The following is an 18,504-nucleotide window of genomic DNA, read 5'->3' as shown; positions in this document are numbered from 1 at the left end:
TCCACCCCTGCTCCTGCTCTTGTTCGCTCTCTCTCAAATCAACAAATAAAATCTTAAAAAAAAGAGAAAACCCAATAACAAGTCAAACTTTTTTTTTTTAAGATTTTATTTATTTATTCATGAGAGACAGAGAAAGAGGCAGAGACATAGGCAGAGGGAGAAACAGGCTCCCTGGGGGGAGCCTGATGTGGGACTCGATCCCCGGACCTGGGATCACCTCCTGAGCCCAAGGCAGTTGCTCAACCACCCAGGCGTCCCACAAGTCAAACTTTCAACTCAAGAGAAGTGAGCAAAGGAAAAAAACAGCGGGAAGAAAAGATATAACAAACCAAGATGGAACCCAAGATGCACCCACACACCTCCAGATGACTCTCGTCTGGGTCCCTGGACCTCCACCTGGTCAAGTCCCAGGCCTCATGACCTCGCTCTCTTCCTGTCACAGCCTGGTCACCACCCAGCCCTTGGATGCCCTACTGCTTCCCTGTCGGAACAGTGAAGACCTACAAGGCTGGCGGCTGGCTGTTGGTGAGGGCAGGCACTGAATTACGTTCTCTCAAACGTCTATGTTGAGGTCCTAACCCCTAGGACTTCAGGATATGACTGTATTTGGATACTGGGTCTTTAAAGAGGTGATTATGTTAAAATGAGGTCATTAAGATGGGCCCTGATTCAACCGGACTGGCGTCCTTATATGAGAAAATTTTCTTTTTTCATTGTAAGAAAATTTAGACACAGATGTGCTGTGAAGATAGCCATCTGGCCAGCAGCAAGCCGAGAGGCCTGAACAGACCCTCATGACCTTGGAAGGAATCAAACCTGTTGACGCCTTGATTTTGGACCTCTGGTCTTCAGAAGTTTAAGAGAATAAATCTGTTTCAAGCGAGTCCAGGGCACTTTGTTATGGCGGCTGCAGGAAACTCCAGACAGGGAGAGGATGTGGTATAAATGCTACCATCGGGCACCTGGTGGCTCAGTCGGCTAAGTGGCCAACCTTGGTTTCAGCACAGGTCATGGTCTCAGGATCCTGTGATGTGGCTCCACTCAGCGGGGAGTCCACTAAGAATCCTCCCTCTCCCTCTGCCCCTTCCCCCTGCACACATTATCTCTCAAATAAATGAATAAATCTCTTCTTAAAAAGCATGCTACCAAAAAAAAAAAAAAAAAAAAAAAAAAAAAAAAAAAAAAGCATGCTACCATCTGCTTGCAGGATTATCTGGCATTTCTATTTATTTCTGGATAGATTCCCCCCAAAGATGACCCTGTCACAAGGACTCAGGACCCATGGTTTACCTGGGAGGTCACCCCAGGGAGACTCCTTGGGGCCAGAGACATGAAACAGGGAGGGAGGAGGTGTTGATGAATAGGTGACAAAGTGGGGCACCTGGGCTTGGTCCTGTTGGGGACCTTGGGGGACAGTGTGGATCTCACTTGAGTGAGCCACCCACTAGGGAGGGACTGTCTACAATCATTGGCTGAGGGCTGCTTCTGGGCTGTCAGGTCATGCTCCGGTGGGGAAGCCCCCAGACCGGGCTGCAGTGGCTTCCAGCCAAAAGCAGTTGGTGGCAACCATGAATGCTGGACTTAGGGAGGGGCACTGGCTGCATCAGTTAACATAACCCTTGATCTTTACTTAGCAATTTTGTTCCTGGTACATGAACAAAGTACTACTGGTACTACACTAGTACATGAGTGCAAAGAGGCACATACGATGTTTGTTTCAGAGAGTGTCAGGAAGCTCAACCCCGTCTTCAGTAAACAGGATAAAGCCACTCCTATTGCCAAAAGTTGAGAGCTTCAGGCAAAGCTGGATCCAGCAGCCCAATGTCACCATTATCCAACTCCTTTCTTCATCTCTGCTCCATTTTCGGCAGTGTCTGCTTCACCCTGGGATTGCATCCTATCTTGTGATCACAAAATAGTCCCAATAATTGTCTGCACTGATGTTCCTTCTCTCGGGGCCAGTGGGAGAGGGAGGGTGCTTCCAGAAGTTCTCCCTGGAAATGGTTAGTAAACATCTCTTCTGTCATGGGCCCAGATGGGATCACCTGCCTACCTCTATATTTTAGGGGATGCCAAGTGGTTGGAAGGAAATGGGGAGTTGACCCCTTCCTCCCAGCTCAGGAGCTGGGATATGAGGTGGGAATGACCAGAAATCAGTAGGATGTGAGAGGTAAGCTCAGCAGGCTCCAGGGGCCACTACCAAGCTCTCATGACAATAGAGCACTAACAACCCCGATGGCCATCAGCAAAGGATTGGTAGATGGCATCCCAGGCCACCACCCCAGGGAAACACCAAACTGTGGCTTAACAGTAAGACAAACTGTATGTAATAGGGACCACTGTGTATGAAATCAGGTTGAGGGGCGTCTGGGGGGGCTCGGTTGGCAAAGCGGCTGCCTTCAGCTCAGGTCATGATCTCAGGGTACAGGGATCGAGCCCCGTGTCAGTGGGGAGTCTGCTTCTCCCTCTCCCTCTTGCTCCCCTTGCTTGTGCTGTTTCTCTCTCTTAAATAAAATCTTAAAAAACAAAATAAAACAAAACAAAATGAAACCTGGTTCAATGAAAGCATCAGAGCGGCTTGGGGCCAGCAAGGCAGAATGTACTTGAACCACTCACCTCCCCAGTGTGCACACACAGGCACACATGCTCCCCCAGTTGCCCCTCCCCCCGGCATATGGAGGCTCCCACTTCCCACCTCTGGTTGGGTGAGCACACCCCAGGTTGGTCCAGGGAATGGGCTGCCGCAGAAGCAAGTCTCTCTCTCTCTCTCTCTCTTTTTAAAGATTTTATTTATATATTCATGAGAGACAGAGAGAGAGAGAGAGAGAGAGAGAGAGAGAAAGGCAGAGACACAGGTAGAGGGAGAAGCAGGCTCCATGCAGGGAGCCTGATGTGGGACTCGATCCCGGGACCCCAGGATCACGCCCTGAGCCGAACGTGGCGCTAAACCCCTGGGCCACCTGGGCTGTCCTGAAGCAAGTCTCAATGGCCACTGTGAGACATCTGGTGGCCTTGTCCTCGGGACCCTGCAGACAGCCATGCTCGCTCCTAAAGCCTCAGCTGAGGAGCAGAGCCCCCAGCACATGACAGACAGGCAGGGCACGGGAGAGAAACAGGACTTGAAGGCCATGTCGCTGCAGCAGGATGCAACCCGTTCTGACTGATGACGTGGGTCACCATGTATGTACTCAAAAGGGACAAGTGTTTATGCCCAGGATGTCTCCCCAAGGACACATGAGAAACTGGGAACAGAAGACACCTTGGTGGAGGGAACTGGAAGGCTGACCTACTTCTCACCATAACCCTTTTGTACAGTTTGAGTTTTCTAGAAGACCACAGTATGTATTAATAATTCAAACAATAAACACATTAAAAAGGTCTATTCAAGGGGTGCCTGGCTAGCTCAGTTGGTAGAGCACATGACTCTTTTTTTACTTTTTTTTTTTTTTTTTAGGGGGAGAGGTGGGAGGGGCAGAGAGCAAACCCCAAGCAGGTTCCATGCCCTGCACAGGGCCTGACTCGGGTTGGATCCTATGACCTTGAGATTATGACCTGAGCTGAAATCAAGAGCCAGGTGCTTAACCCACTGAGCCTCCCAGGTGCCCTGAGTGTGCAACTCTTGATCTCAGGGTCTTGGATTTAAGCCCCACATTGGGTGTGGGGCCTATTTTTAAAAAAAAAAAAAAAAGTTTATTTAATATGTTTAAAATCTGTCAAAATAACCTCAGCCCTGACCCTGTTTTTGGTTTGCAGTGGGTGGGGCTTGGGGGTGAGAGCTGAAGAAGAGAAGGACGTGGTCAGAAAAAAAAAAGTCATTTTAATTTTTATTAAATATACTCTCTTGGCACAAATCTTTAAAATATATAAACATTATATATAAACAAAGTGTCTTCATGGCATCAAAATGTAACTCCAAATCAGGGTGGACACCAGTGGGAGCGGTGTGGCCACAGCGGGCACAAGCCCAGCTGTGTGCGGGGCTGGGGGTGGGAGGAGCCCCGAGGCCCACCCAGCTGACAGCCACCGTGGGGGGGGGCACACGGGGCCGGCAGGACCTGGGGCCCTCCCCTTGGTGACCCAGCCTGCGGCTCAGAGGGGGTGTCGCCCAACCATTCATCTGGTTTCACTTGCCTGGGGTGGGCCCCCAGGTCGCCACACCGTCTCTCTGTGAGGGGACCCTGCCTCTCCTGCCTCTTCTGGGCAAGGCAGGGAGAGGAGGTGGGAAGCCCACCCAACAGAACAGCCGTGGGACCCAGGGGATGAGACTCAGGCTGGCAGGTGGACACATGCAAGGAAGGACAGAGAGAAGGGTCTACACACCTGCAGGTCCAGGTCAAGAACACAAACGAGACAGAACACAAGGGAGAGATGAAAGTCACAACTGGAAATGTGCGTGGTGCAAACACACCCTCCGACCGTTTCACACACCTGGCTGCAGAGCTATCTGGTCACCCTCTGGTTACTCCACCTGGGAACCGGATTGCGCCGGTCAGGGTTTATGGTGACTAGACCCAGCACCAGCCGGATTGAAAAGCAAAACCAAAAAAAAATCAAGAAACTCCAAATATCATTCGGAAACGGGTGTTTCTGCGTCCCTGTGACACCTGGCAGACCCCAGGCACCCCCCCACCCGGGCTTCCTACCCTCAGGCCACACGCTGTTCAGGGGCTCCTACGTGGGGAAGACAAAGGCTGCCAGTTGCCTCCATGCACTCTGTTCACAGAAATCAGATAACCTCATGCACCCGAAACCGCCCCATGTCCTGGCCAAGCGCCCACTCAGGTGGGGAGCCAGGGACATGCCAGACGCCACAGGTCCCCCCCGCCCCCAGGAGCCGCTGTGCCCAGGGTCCGAGGGTTGGGGCCTGAGGCCTCACTTCTGTTGGTGTGGCCCGGGGGACACGGGTAGAAGCTTCCTGGCCCAGAGGAGGTGACTTGAGTCCCCAATTTTCAGCAGATGCCTCCAGATTAGGACTCAGACACAAAACCATGGCAATTGCTCAAACCCTGCTGCCTGGAGGAGGTGCGACCCTCCCGGGAACATTACAAACCAGGTGAGCAGGCAACAGAGGGGAGAACCCACTCCTAGGGCCCTACTTTGGCCACAGAGTCCAGGATCCAAATAATACTCTTGGGAGAAGGCTGTTCCCGAGCAGGAGGCTCTGGTGACAGAGGAGTCATGTCACCTGGGAAGTAATGGCAAAGGCAGGACAGGTTGGGGGGAGGATGGGGAGGGGGACTAAAGGCTGTATGTATCACCCCAGCTGAGCTGGCTGGGCTCGGAGGCCAGGCATCTGTGTACACTCTGGGGCTCCCTCCCATCTGTGAGCACAGGGGCAGACAGAGAGTCTGGCTCTGTGCCCCGTGGCATGCGGTCACTAGAATCAGGAGGATGTCCCAGGTCACAGAGCGCCGAGAGGTGGCACTGGTCACTCCCAGCTCAGGGCATTGAGGACAATGCCTCCAGAAGACAGGGCCAGCCCTGGGGAGGAGGGATGGGGAGAGCATGAGAGCCCCTGCCCATCAGTCCCAACATTGCACTTCTAGGGTTGCTGGCTTTGGGGACTGAGGCCAGGCCCCCCAGCTTGTTCTACAAGGTGCTCCGACGTGGCTCCCAGGGTGGAACCAAGCGCACCCTCGCTCCACAGGCTCAGAGACAAAAGGGGTCAGTGGTCCGCTGCACGCTGAAGCTCGGCTCCCTGTCTCGAGAGCAGCTGGCCTGCAGGATCCCTAGCTCTGCAGGTGCCGCAGCAGGATCTGCATGAGGTCAAAGGTGGTGAAGCTGATGCCCACGGCGATGGGGCCCTTGAGCCAGTTCATGCTCAGACCCTTGTAGAGGCCACGCACGGCGCCCTCCTCTCGCACGATGGCACGCAGCGTGTGCATGATGGAGGCGTGCGGGTGACCCGTGACCCCGGCTGTCTGCATGCGTCGCCGCACCACGTCCAGCGGGTACGAGGCTGACTGCCCGATGAGGCCGGCACATGCCCCAAATATCATGCGCTCAAAGGGGTAGGGCTGTGGGCGGCCGCTGTACTCTGTGGGCGAGGGACAGAGGGACCGTGTAAGGGTGTTGCCAGGGGGCACGCACCCAGCTGTCACTGCACCCCCATGCCTGGCACTCACACAGGCTCATGCTCCGTCACTGCGGTGGCGCAGGACCCCCTGGCTCCCCTGGGCCTTCCCGCCCCGGCCTCCTCACCTCCTGGCCACTCCTTTTAAATCAAATTTGAAAAGTTTTGAAAAAGGCAGAAATGTGCCATCATTTAATCAAGTCCCACCATGCAGAATGAGCTCACATCTAATCACTCTTGCTTTCCTGTCAAGCAAAGAAGGAAACCAATACAGTGTCTGCCACTCTCCACTCCACAGCCTGTTCTGTGGGCACCCTCTGCAGGGATGCAGGGGCTGGTGAGGTGAGCAGGTGCCAGGACAGGACATGAGTGGGATGGAGGAGGGGGCAGCAAACAGCGGGGTTCTTAAAAACGTGTGGTTGTAAATTTAATACTAGGAATTCAAACCAGTGAGACAGCGCGGTTCGCCCAGCACACTGGGCAGACTCGAAGGACTCCGCCAGCACCCACGTTGGGTAAGGGGACAGGGCTGGGGGGCAAGCAGAGCTGCTGGAAAGAGCAGCGGCCAGAGCAAATCCCAAAACCAGGGGCTCACACTCAACACGCTGTGTGGTGCTCGGGGGTGTCTCCTGATCACTAAAAACTTGGAAGCACCCAACGGCCCCCAGCAGGGCAGGCCCACCTCACTGCTGAAAGGATGATGGGACAGAGGCTCGGATATGGCAAGGTGGACTCAGGGGCGCCTGGGGCTCAGAGGCGCTAATCGGAAGTGCAGGAGGTAGCTCCACCGTGGCTATTGCTTCTAACCAGGAAACAGGACCACGTATTGTTCCTGGTATGTGTACACGTACACACACACACACACACACACACACACACACACGTAGAAATATTTCCAACTGCCTGGGGGATGCAGTTCTTATAAGGAGCCCTCAGGAGGGAGGGGGCTGAGGGCGGGGAACAAGGGAACCTCAGTTTCACCTGGTACATTTGCTTTCTTTCACAAATATCGTCTTGGAACACTGTTGACACCTGTTCGGCCCAGGGTAGCAGGTTCAGGCGTGGTATACTGGCCTCTGCACTTTTCGGAACTTTTGGAATTTCTCAAAATTACAACACCAGAAGGCACTTCCCCTTACATCTAGGTTTTACCCGATGCTTTGGGCCCCAGCGGCGGCCAGTGCTATTGGTGGCACTTCACAAAACTGGTCTGACAACTTGGCAGGAAAGGCTGAGAGCCTAGCTGCCTCTATGGTGGCCTGTGCCTGTCTTGTTCTGATTCGGACCTCGGCCGGGAGCCCGTCCCTCCCAGGGCAGGGGCCTCAGTGTCCAGCCTCTGAGTCTGTGTGAGCCCAGGGAGGTGCAGCATGTGCTCCCCCTCACCCCCGGCTTCTTACCTCTGTGCAGGCTCTTGAGCGTCTCATAGGTGAAGAAGCTGAGCCCCGCGTAGGGAATGACCCCCAGCACAGTAGGCGTGAACCCATGGTAGAGGGTCTTCAGGCCCTCTTCTCGGGAGATGCGGATGAAAACGTGAAAGATGTTGCTGTACCTGCAGGACAGAGGGACAGAGTGGGTTATGGGCATGAAGAGGGGCTGCTGGCCTCGACTAATGTCAGCAACCCCGGAGTGGGGTGGGCCAGGATCTGGATGCCATGCTTGCTTTCTTTAAGGAACACAACCACCTTGCAATGCTTCGGTGCTGGAGGGGGAAATGCGTGCTTCAGGCCATATCCCACCTTCACTGCCCTAATCACTGCTGGGAGTAGCCCTTGTCTTGTAACTTATCTGTGCTAATTCAAAATGAAGACTTTTGGGGGCCACCCGGGGGGCTGCAGTCAGTTAAGCATCTGACTCTTGTTTCAGCTCTGGTCAAGATCTCAGGGTCGAGGGATCCAGCCCCACATTGGGCTCCATGCTTGGCACAGAGTCTGCTTGAGATTCTCTCTCCCTCTCTCTCTCTGTACTCCCCTGCCCCCACTCACTCTCTCCCTCTCTCTCTTTCAAAATAGATGTATAAATCTTTTTAAAAAAAATGAAGACTTTTGGTTTGCTATAAGTAGAGGCTGACTCCTAGGGTAAGAGAAACAATTGCTGCCTTTCTGGAGCAGCTGCAGAACGGCATGCCCGGCCTGGGTACTCACATTTCCTTTGGGGTCACGGCCATCCTCGCTCTGACTAGGTCCAGGGGGTAGGTCAGAGAAGCAGCTGTCGTCCCAGCCAGTGCGCCTGCAAGGAGGCGGGGCCAGGGGGGCAGGGCTCTGAAAGAGAAGGAGGAGAGAAAGTGAGACCCCCCCAAGCTGGAGGTGCCCACAGGTCTCGGCCAGCAGGGAGAACCCAGGAACAGGCAGGGGCTGGCTTCCCCGGGGCCAAGCGACTGAGTCTCTTGGGTGGAGGTCATTCTGAGGTTCCCACGGTTGCCCTTCCTTCCCATCTGCTTGTGTGGACTCGAAGTGTTCCTTCCCTTTCAGACACGGGGCACAGTTGGGATCACAGGCCTTGCTGAGACTCGGGATCTCAGGGAAGACAGGGCAAACGACAGGGCTGCTGCCATGGTGGTCGTGCGGAATGCAGGAGGGCAGGACGATGGGACAGAGTCGAGAGGGTTTTGGGGGGCAGTTGGGGGGCGGGCACTCACTCCCCGCGGAAGCCATAGTAGCGGCCCAGGATGCGCTTGTACTCTTCATGGGCGCTGAACTGGATGGCAGCGTAGGGCACCACGCGCACCATAGTGGCCGAGTTCCCGCGCCACAGGCTGAAGAAGCCCTCGTTGAGGTAGGTGAAGTAGAGGAGCCGGAAGGCCTCCTGCGGGAGACGGGCATGGTTAGCACCCTTGCCTGCCCTGCTCCACCCCCACCCCCCCAGCTCAACACCTCTTTTGTCCAGCACTGTGACTGGGGGCTGCGTTATCCACCCCACCCTGCCTTATCCCCCCACATTCTCTGGGTCCTGCATAGAGACCCCTCTGTCTCTACTCCCCTGACCTTAGGAGTAGGAATAGTAAAGCGAGCCAGGGCAAACCAGGTTTGCAGGTGAGAGCCCCACACAGAAGATGTTTGGTTTGTTTGGTAGTCTAGATTTTAATTATATTCTTTCTCTTTTCCCAAGAAGGTAATGCCTGCTCTCCATTTAAAAATGAATCAGATATGGGGTACCTGGGTGGCTCGGTTGGTTTAGCGTCTGCCTTGGGCTCAGGTCATGATCTCGGGGTCCTGGGATGGAGTCCCACGTCAGGCTCCCTGCTCAGTGGGGAGTCTGCTTCTCCCTCTCCCTCTGCCCTCCCCATCCTCTTGTGCATTCTCTCTCTCAAATAAATTAATAAAATATTTTTAAAAATGAATCAAATGTGAAATCATAGGTTTAGAACTTTAAGTCCTCTTCCCACTGCCCCAAGCATGAGGGTCTCCTGTTAGCTGCCAGAGTGGGCTACATTCAGGCAGAGTTTGGGGTGCCAGGACAGGCAGCCCCTGCCCGAAGGCCTGGTGGGGGAGGCCCCGATCACCTGGCAGCCTGGAAACTGGCTTGTGGGAGAACCAAAGGGAAAAAACACTCTGAAAAGCATCTCCCTCCACCCCTGGGCCATGTGCCACGGCCACCTCCTGCCAGCCCAGCAGGGCAGACGGTGAAGGCCCCAGAGCCAGGAGTTGGTGACCTAGTGACTCACCTTGGCAGAAAATCTTTTTGAAGACACTGGAAAAAAAACAAAAACAAAAACAAAAACAACACAACAGAGACCATTAGGAATAAAGGACGACCTCAGCCTGTGGGACCCCCAATATGGGGGTCAGGTCTGAGCACTGGGAGTGAGAACAGCCAGTGAGGACGCTCTCCCACCAGGGGCTGATGTGCTGGGTCATCCCAGGCAGGGTGGCCTTCCTCCAGGGAACCTCCTCACCTGCTGCGTTTGCCCCCACCCCGGGCCCCGGCCCTACCTGTGTGTCAGCTTGTCCCCAGGAAGGGGAGCTGAGCTGCCACCTTGTTCCCCAGGAAAGCAAGGATCTCTGCAGAGGCCTGGGGAACTCAGCACCCTTCAACCCAACTGGACTCCAATTCAACCAAACTCCTTTGTGGGGAGCCTCCTAGCCACTAGTTGTGCAGAGCAACCAAGGGGCCTGGCCCTCTCAGAACAAGGCCTGGGCATGTTCTCTGCCTAGAGGTGCCAGTGTGGCACCCCTGAGCACCCTCTCCCACCCCTGGTGGCTGCCACCTTGCTCCCCGATGTGACAGTGCACTCTGCTGATGAGGGCCTGAGCCACTGTGGTCACGAGGAGTGGTGGTCTTATAACCTCCCTCTCCTCATGTCTCCAGTGTCTGCTGTGTTGCCAGGACACCCCCGCACTCCCATCCGTGCGGCCGTGTGTACACACCTATACCTTCAGAACTAAACCCAGCTCCCTGCAGGGCACTACACTGCATTCACCCCAGGTAACAACGCTACCAACGCACAGGGAGGTGCATGCTCAGCTGCACGCCCTTTCCCATGCCAGCTCACTTCTTCGGGACGTTGATATTAATGACCTGTTTTATGGATGAGGAAACTGAGGCATAGAGAGGCTAAGAGACCAGCTCATGCAAGCGGGACAGCCTGGCTTGAATCTGCAGCCCCTTCCTACCAAACAGTTGACGGGCAGGGGTCCCAGCCTGTGACTGTGCTATTTCAGGCACTGGTCACTGTCTCTGGGACAGAAAGGCCTCATCTTCAGGGGACTGACTCTGTGGCTGCTTAACCCAAGGATGGAGGGTAATGGTCTTTTTTTTTTTTTTTTTTTTTTGGTAATGGTCTTTTGAATCGGGCCTCCCCAAAAGATATGTCCATGTCCTCAAGTCCTGACAAGTGAATGTGACTTTATTTGGAAAAACAGTCTTTCAGATGTAATTAAATTAAGGTCATCCTGGGGTGGAGTGGGCTCTAAATCCAATAACAAGTGTCCTTGTAAAAGGAGAGGACACAGATGCAGAGGGGAAAGCAGAGTCTGGGGTGTTGCGACCACAAGGCAAGGATGCTTGGAGCCCGGGGAGATGGGCGAGGCAAGGAGGGCTCCTCCCCTGGAGTCTGCAAAAGGGACCAACCTGGATGGTACCTTGATTTCAGACTTCTGGCCTCTGGAATGTAAGCTCCTTGGTTTGTGCTTCTTTGTGATGGTTGCTCTAGGAGGCTAACAGTTTTTAAGTGGATTTTAAAGAGGCATTTTTAGGGGTATCTGGGGGGCTCAGTTGGTTAAGCATCTGCCTGTGGATCAGGCCATGATTCCAGAGTCCTGGGATCAAGTCCCACATTGGGCTCCCTGCTCAGTACGGAGTCTTCTTCTCCCTCTCCCTCTGTTCCTCCCCACGTTTGTGCTCTCTTTGTTCACTCTCTCTCTCAAATAAATAAAATCTTAAAAAAAAAAAATCTTTAAAGCCAATCTGCAGTGCAGTTCGTGGGGCTGTGGAGGAGGGTGACTGTCTGGATGCATCTCTATCATACAGGACAGATGGACAGAATGCATTTACCTTGGAAGATGATTTTGGTTCGGTCCAGGGGAGCTACCGCTGTTTTGGCAAGAGCACCAGCCAGGGCCCCAGACAGGAGGGAGCTGAGAACTTGCCTGTGATCACTCTGCAAGAAAACACATGAATACAGTCTGCCGTAAGAGAGAGGTCAGCTCTGCTAGGGACCTCACCCAGGAGCAGCATCTCCCTTCTGTCCCTGGTCGAAGGCTGTAAAAGGCACAGCTGTCCAAGTGTCATAGCCTTGGTGGGTCTTGGGCACAGTGGGACACAGGGCAGGCTGTCATGAGTCCACCAGCCACACAGCCTGGGCAGGACATGGTGAAAACCTTCCGGGTGACAGAGAACATCCACATGAGAGGTGACCCACTGACTGGGCTGTCCCATGAGTTTCCAACTTCTCAGAGACAGCCTACAATAAATAGGACTGATCCCAAACAGAAGAGTCACACACCCCACCCTAGCCTGGCCAAGTGCAGATTCTGGCTGCATCCACCACCTGTGTGTGCTGGACCCCTACACTGCAGTGGTCAGAACAAAGGCACCAGGGCCCTTGTGGTCTGGGGATCAGATAGTGGTGTTGGGCAAGCAGACCCTGACTATGTCAGTGTGACCCCTTTCCACAACTTCCCATCAGGATGGCAGTAGCCAACATCTGTGGTTCTTTATCCAGCCAAGACAAGGGTGACAGTGGCAGCCTGCAGCAGGAGGCCAGTCTCAGAGCCAGCACTTTCCCCAGTCTTCTCAAGGCTCCCTGTGAGGAGTCACAAGAAGTCACCTGCTCATCAGTTTGGAGTCTCCATTCCCCCAGCTGACTCGGCCACAGAACTCTCGCCAAGCAGTCACGGGGAGCACTGGGGACTGGAGGCACTCCCATCTTTCCTGGCTCCGCAGTGAGGAAGGGTGGTGAAGGGCAGGTCACTCAGTGATCCCAGGAATCCCTGGAGTCCTACAGGAACCAGGTGCCTTAAGGGGCCTTAGGACACGTGTGTGGGGGTGGGGATGCATACAATGCCCCACTCTGCCGGGTACTGCAAGTCCACGGGGAGAGCCAGACATGAACTAAAGCTTTAGACAAATATGGAGGGGTGCCTGGGTGGCTCAGTTGGTTAAGCATCCAACTCTTAATTTTAGCTCAGGTCATAATCTCGGGGTGCCGATATCGAGCCCTGTGTCAGGCTCCAAGTTCAGGGCAGTCTGCTTGTCCCTCTTCCTCTGATCCTCCTCTTGCTCGAGCTCTCTATCTTTCAAATAAATAAAAATATGTAGAGTCACCAATCCAGGGTGGCTGTAAGGAGGGGGCTTAGGGTTTTGGGAGAGTGTGGTTAGGGGGTGAGTGGCTGAGGTTGAAGGATGAGGTGCAGCTAACCAGGATATGTGTGTGTGTGTGTGTGTGTGTGTGAGAGAGAGAGAGAGAGAGAGAGAGAGAGAGAGAGAGAGATCGTATTAGAGGGGGAGGAATGAAAGACTCAGGGGCCCTGGTGAGAAGCAGGGGGTCCCAGGGGACCACAAGAAAGGCAGGGTGGTTGACACAGGAAAAGGGAAGGGGCACAGGGAGGAGAGAAGAGACGAAAGAAGCGTGGGGGCTGGGCTCCATGGAGCCTGGGGGCCCAGTGAGCAGGCTGGTGTTTACCCAAAGAGACATAGAGATGCACAGAAGGCAGGCATGCCATTTTAACTGTAACCAGAGAAGAGGCAGTGCCTGCAGAAGCTCAGGGTGGAGAGATGGGGGCGAGAACCAGGGGAGGGGTAAGGGGCATTCAGGAGTACAATTGGCAGCCTGGGTCTGAGTGGGCATGGTGGAGTCCAGGGCCACCCAGGTTTGCTCAGGTCAGCAGGTAGATGAGGGGTGCAGGGCTGGATTCTGAGTCTGTCCGCACAACCTGGCCTGAATCTGGGCTCTGTCCTGATTGCCTGCAATGACCAATGGCCTCTCTGATCCCACTTTCCTCACCTCTGATACACTGACTTGCTGTCTCCCAGCTGGATCTGGGTGCTCCCCAGGGCCATGATGTCCTGCAATCAGGCCCTGTCCCTGGAGGGCCTTGGCTCCTTTCCCTTAACAGTCCCAGTACCTCCTCCAGTAGCCCAACCCTCCCCTCCCTGGAGAAACAATTTCCCACAGCAGTGTTTCCCCTTCTATGTTTCGGAGGTGGAGCTTCACCGTGGGGTTCCATCTTCTCCTTGCTTCACAGAAGCCTGTCACTGGGGGACCCCCTGCTTTATCTGGATCATACAGCAAGGCTCTGGAGGTCTGGCTCCATGCTCTCTGTGAGGTGTAGACGTCAGATGCCAGAAGGTTCAGTGGTGTTTCTGGCACCAGCTCCAAGGCCCAACTGGCTTCCAATCTCCCCTGCGAATCCATGTGATGAGTATTCACCTAGTGGGCCACTGTGAGCAGAGGGAGGTACTTCATGGACAGTCCATGTGCCCTGCTGGTACCAGAGGCAGAGCCGATGTGTCCCTTCCATGGCCTTTACTAGGCAGCTCCCTGGGTAGCCTATGATCACAAAGTTACGTCGGCACGTCCGGCACTTGCATCCCTAAACCCTAACTCAGGATGTGGCGCTCAAGGGATGTGCCGCGAGCCCAGCTCCTGTGCTTGGTGATGAGGCTGCCACTGCCTTTGGCCAAAGCTCCCAGTGACTCTTAAGTGACCAGGGCCAGTTGCTCTTTGAAGAGCTCAGCTCAGGCGTCATGGAACTGCCAGTTTCCATACCTGTCATATGGGGAGAGGCTGCAAATGAAGAACGAGCCAGACAGCTCAGTAGAGAGAAAGCAGGCCATCCACAGACAGGAGCCACATGGGCTGTGAACCCCACAAGAAGATGCTCTCAGTTCCTTTAACAAAGAAAGGGGACTTGACAAAGTAAGTTCCCCACATGAGGCTGGCCAAGTGAGCCAAGACTTATGGTGGTACTGGCCAGCACGGAGGAAAACTAGCACTGTGTGCGTCCCAGAGCATGACAGCTGCCAGGCCTTTTGCTGGGCACCTCCGCCTGGTGGGATTCAGTCAGCCAGCCACATCACCCTCCTGCCCTGCTGGCAAGTTCACTATGCCCTGAGGGATAGATTTGTCCGCCCTGGGGTTTGGCCTTGCTCCCCTGCATGCTGACCCTACAAACCGGTCCTCCTACCCACCTGGGGCTTCCCAGGGTAACCTAGAATTTGAGGAAAGGTTGATGCCGCTTCAGCCTTTGACCCTGTGGACTTTGAGAATGGCCCATGGGCACTAGAACTGGGTTTCTGTGTGGGGCTGGGTCAGTCTGTGATCCAGGTTCAGCCAGAAGAACTCTACTGGCTTCTTTGGTGAGTAAGGACAGGGTTGATCCCATTTCTTTAAAAGGGACTATACCGGGATCCCTGGGTGGCGCAGCGGTTTGGCGCCTGCCTTTGGCCCAGGGCGCGATCCTGGAGACCCGGGATCGAATCCCACATCAGGCTCCCGGTGCATGGAGCCTGCTTCTTCCTCCGCCTGTGTCTCTGCCTCTCTCTCTCTCTGCGACTATCATAAATAAATAAAAATAAATAAAAATAAATAAATAAAATAAAATTAAAAAAAAATAAAATAAAAGGGACTGTACCTTTTCGTCAAGCGAAGGGTGGAATCAGAGATGAACTTCAGAGAAGAAATTGGAAGCTGACAGCACACCCTGCGTGCGAGTGCCCTCCCCCACAGCTAGCCCTGCCTGTGACTAATTCTCTCGTGCTCACAAATCCCAGCAAGGAAAGGAGTTCAAGGACACCTTTTGACATCCTAGCCAAATCTGGGTGAGGTTCTGGCTTCTAACCAAGTGGCTGGGCAGGGTGGATCCATGTCACAAACGGGACGTTAAATGGAATAGAACGTGCCCCCACCCCAACCTCTGCCCAAGGTGCGTGCGTGTGTGTGTGGTGTGGGGTGGTGATTTGCCATGGGGTACAGCAACACAGAAGGGGGAACCTCAGGAAAATGCCCATTGGGGAGGCAGGGTACTTGCCTTGGAATTGACGGGTGAGGGCAGGATGGCCTCGGCATCCTCACGCACGCGCGCCGTACTCTCCTTCACACCATTACCCATACCAGGCCAGCTCTGGGCGGCAGGAGACTTGGTCCTAGGAGGGGGAGGCACGGTGAGACCTGGTGAGAGGAGGGCCTCCCCCACCCTGCCTCCGGCCTGTGACTCATCCGTGAGTCACCTGAAGCCAGAACTGCCCTAGCAGGGTGCTCTTCCCAGCCTGGCTTCTGTCTCCCTGCAGGGAAAGGACGTGGGCACCTGCATCTGAATGCCAGTCCCCAGCACAGATCGCTTAATCATTGACAAAAGCCCTTCTCATTGGCTCTTTGATTTGATCATCACAAACAGGACTCTGAGTTGTCTTTTTTTTTTTTTTTTTTGTATTTTTATTTTTTTAAAACCTAGTATCACCCTGGCAGACGGGCTCAGAGAAGTTAAGCCACCCCTGCAAGGTCACAAAGTAGGAGGCAGAGGTGTGGTCAGCTGTGGGCTGTGGAGGCCTGAGGCCCCCACCTGCCTGGACCCATGTACCCAATGGACTTTTGTCAGCTTGGACTTGAGATCTATCTACAGAAACAGAAAATTAACCTTTTCCCTACTGCAAGTTTGTCTGACCTTTCTGGCCAAGATTACAGTAAAGGGCCCTAATACTTGAGGATTAAGTATTCTTTAGGATTGAGGATTGAATCCCCGAGGATTCCTCCCTGAAAACCTACACTTAACCTCTAGGTAGAAGTACATGCAAAGCTCAGTAAACCTCAGCAAACCACAGTGAGGGAAATAGAAAAAGGGATGAAGGACTAGTGTCACCAAGATGCCAACTGTGCACTGGTGCTGCTGGGGGGTCGCAGTTCCTGTGCTTTAAAATTATCCAATAAATCAATGTACTTTCCCATGAGTAGGCTGTGAAGTCCCTCCCGCCCTCCAGGTCCTCCCAGATACCTCATTCTGCCGGGACAGAATGTCCCAGAAGGCACAAACAAGATTCCCCTCCACTTGTCTTCTGTTGCTGTTTCCTACCTAAATTGTGCCCTGGCTCCAGGAAGAATGACTGCTTCTAAGATGGGGCAGGAAACATAAACAAGCCGAGAGCACCCTGAGGTGCCAATCAAACCAATGGAAGTGTGACAATGGGAGAGGGAGGTAAATCAAAGAGCTCCCATGGGCCAAAGCTGGAACACTCTGAGCAACAAGTATGAGATTATAACCTAAGGTATAAAATAACTATCCACAAGTCTACAGTTAGAGATAAAATGATTAGAGGACACCTGGTGGCTCAGCGGTTGAGCAGCTGCCTGCAGCTCAGGGTGTGATCCTGGGATCGGGATCGAGTACCGCATCGGGCTCCCTGCAGGAAGCCTGCTTCTCCCTCTGCCTATGTCTCTCTCTCTCTCCCTCTATGTCTCCCATGAATTAAAAAAAGAAAGAAAGAAAGAATGAAAGAAAGAAAATGATTAGGAACAACTGGCTGGCTCAGTCGGTGGCAAGTGTGACTCTTGATCTCAGGGTTGCAGGTTTGATCCCCATGCTGGGTGTGGAGATTACTTAAAAATAAAGTCTTAAAAAAATGAAGAAATGATTTGAATACATAAATAAATGGGAAGAGACAATCTCCCAGAAGAATTCCAGATACTTTATGTAGCTGCTTTGCTTTTGAGGAAGGAGTATGTGTGATTCCCTTCCCTTGGGTATGGGTTGCACATGGTAACTTCCTTCCAAGGAGTCCAGCACAAAAAGGGGAAAGGTAACTTCACAGTGGAGACACTTGACAGATGCCACCTCAGCCAGATGATCAAGGTCAATATCACATGAAGAATCACTCTGATGGCATGTGCTGTGGCTACAGTGTGATGAGCACTTCACCTCTGTGGTTCTCATTAAACTCATCCCCTCAGGCCAACCATGAAAAAACACCAAACAAATCCCAGTTAGGGGGCATCTTATAAAATACCTGACCAGTCCTCCTCAAAGCTGTCAAGGTCATTGAAAACAAGAAAGTCCAAGAAACTGTCTCAGCCCAGAAGAGCCTAAGGAGATGTGACAATTAGACATCAGGTGAGATTTGGAGACAAGAGAAGGATATTAGGTAAAATTGAGGAAATCTGAATAAACTATAGCCTTTCATTAATAGTAATCAGTATTTGCTCATTAGTTGTGATAAATGTACCAAAGTAATAAGATGTCACTAATAGGGGAAATTAGGTGTGTGGGGTGTAGGGGAACTGTTACCTTTGCCAATTTTTAAAATTTTTTTTTTACCTTTGCCAATTTTTATATAAATCCAAAACTGTTCATAAACCAACAATGAGAAATTAGCATCTGGGGAACTTTTCAAGCTAGCTGCTGGGCTATCAGCTGGTGGGGATGGAGGGAGGGCACAGAGACCGTATCACCCCCACTCCCAGTGAGTACGACTATGGCTCAGCACATCCTCTATGCTATGGATCCCAGGGGATGGCTCCAACATCTGGGCATGCAGATGATGGCACAGCTTTCTTAGGGTTGTGTTAGGGGCATGGGCACCTTCAATGTGGACACATTCTGTGAAAATGCCTTCCTGGGAAAGGATCCAGACCTTTGGTCCCAGCCTCATGTGGCTCTGATCTATGGCCTCACCCTCCCTCCAACCCCTGCTCCAAGTTCCCAGGAGGCAACAGCTGGTACAGGCTCAAGGCAGGCAGGAGGTGCTCTGCAAAGACTCTGCAGGCTCAGACCTTTCTTCCCTCAGTAGTCTGGCTCCAGGAGCTGCTGCAGGAACTCAGCGTAGACCATTAAGGGGTCTTGGTGTGGTGGATGCAGACAGAAAAAAAGTCACCAAACAGAGCCATGTAGACCTATAAGACCATGTGACTGCTGGTGACAGAGTAACCAAAACAAGTCATGGGGAGCATGCTGGCAGAGGGCTGAGACATCTCCACTATGAACTTGTGACTGGATTCCAATGTG

The 18,504-nt window shown here is 53.2% G+C and overlaps 1 protein-coding gene across 12 annotated transcripts in view; it reads right to left on the bottom strand.

Moving 5' to 3' along the window:
• Positions 1 to 3,811: 3,811 nt before the first annotated feature.
• The window catches only part of SLC25A42 (solute carrier family 25 member 42), a 30,426-nt gene continuing 15,733 nt past the window's right edge, over positions 3,812 to 18,504 (bottom strand). For 10 of the 12 annotated variants that reach the window (XM_041762832.1, XM_041762833.1, XM_041762829.1 and 7 more), the window contains 7 exons: positions 15,541 to 15,655; positions 11,564 to 11,669; positions 9,735 to 9,760; positions 8,709 to 8,875; positions 8,215 to 8,331; positions 7,471 to 7,622; positions 3,812 to 6,037 (listed from right to left, as the gene is read on the bottom strand). In XM_041762832.1, the coding sequence (XP_041618766.1) occupies positions 5,730 to 6,037; positions 7,471 to 7,622; positions 8,215 to 8,331; positions 8,709 to 8,875; positions 9,735 to 9,760; positions 11,564 to 11,669; positions 15,541 to 15,621 (957 nt within the window). In that variant the 5' untranslated portion in view covers positions 15,622 to 15,655 and the 3' untranslated portion in view covers positions 3,812 to 5,729. Of the gene's footprint in view, positions 6,038 to 7,470; positions 7,623 to 8,214; positions 8,332 to 8,708; positions 8,876 to 9,734; positions 9,761 to 11,563; positions 11,670 to 15,540; positions 15,656 to 15,739; positions 16,129 to 17,509; positions 17,586 to 18,504 lie in introns of those variants that run through there. The other 2 variants (XM_041762838.1, XM_041762839.1) reach the window with 2 other exon arrangements.

This window comes from Vulpes lagopus, chromosome 7 (genome assembly GCF_018345385.1).
Source record: "Vulpes lagopus strain Blue_001 chromosome 7, ASM1834538v1, whole genome shotgun sequence".
Taxonomy (NCBI): Eukaryota; Metazoa; Chordata; class Mammalia; order Carnivora; family Canidae; genus Vulpes; species Vulpes lagopus.
This window is presented reverse-complemented; position numbering and strand designations above follow the sequence as displayed.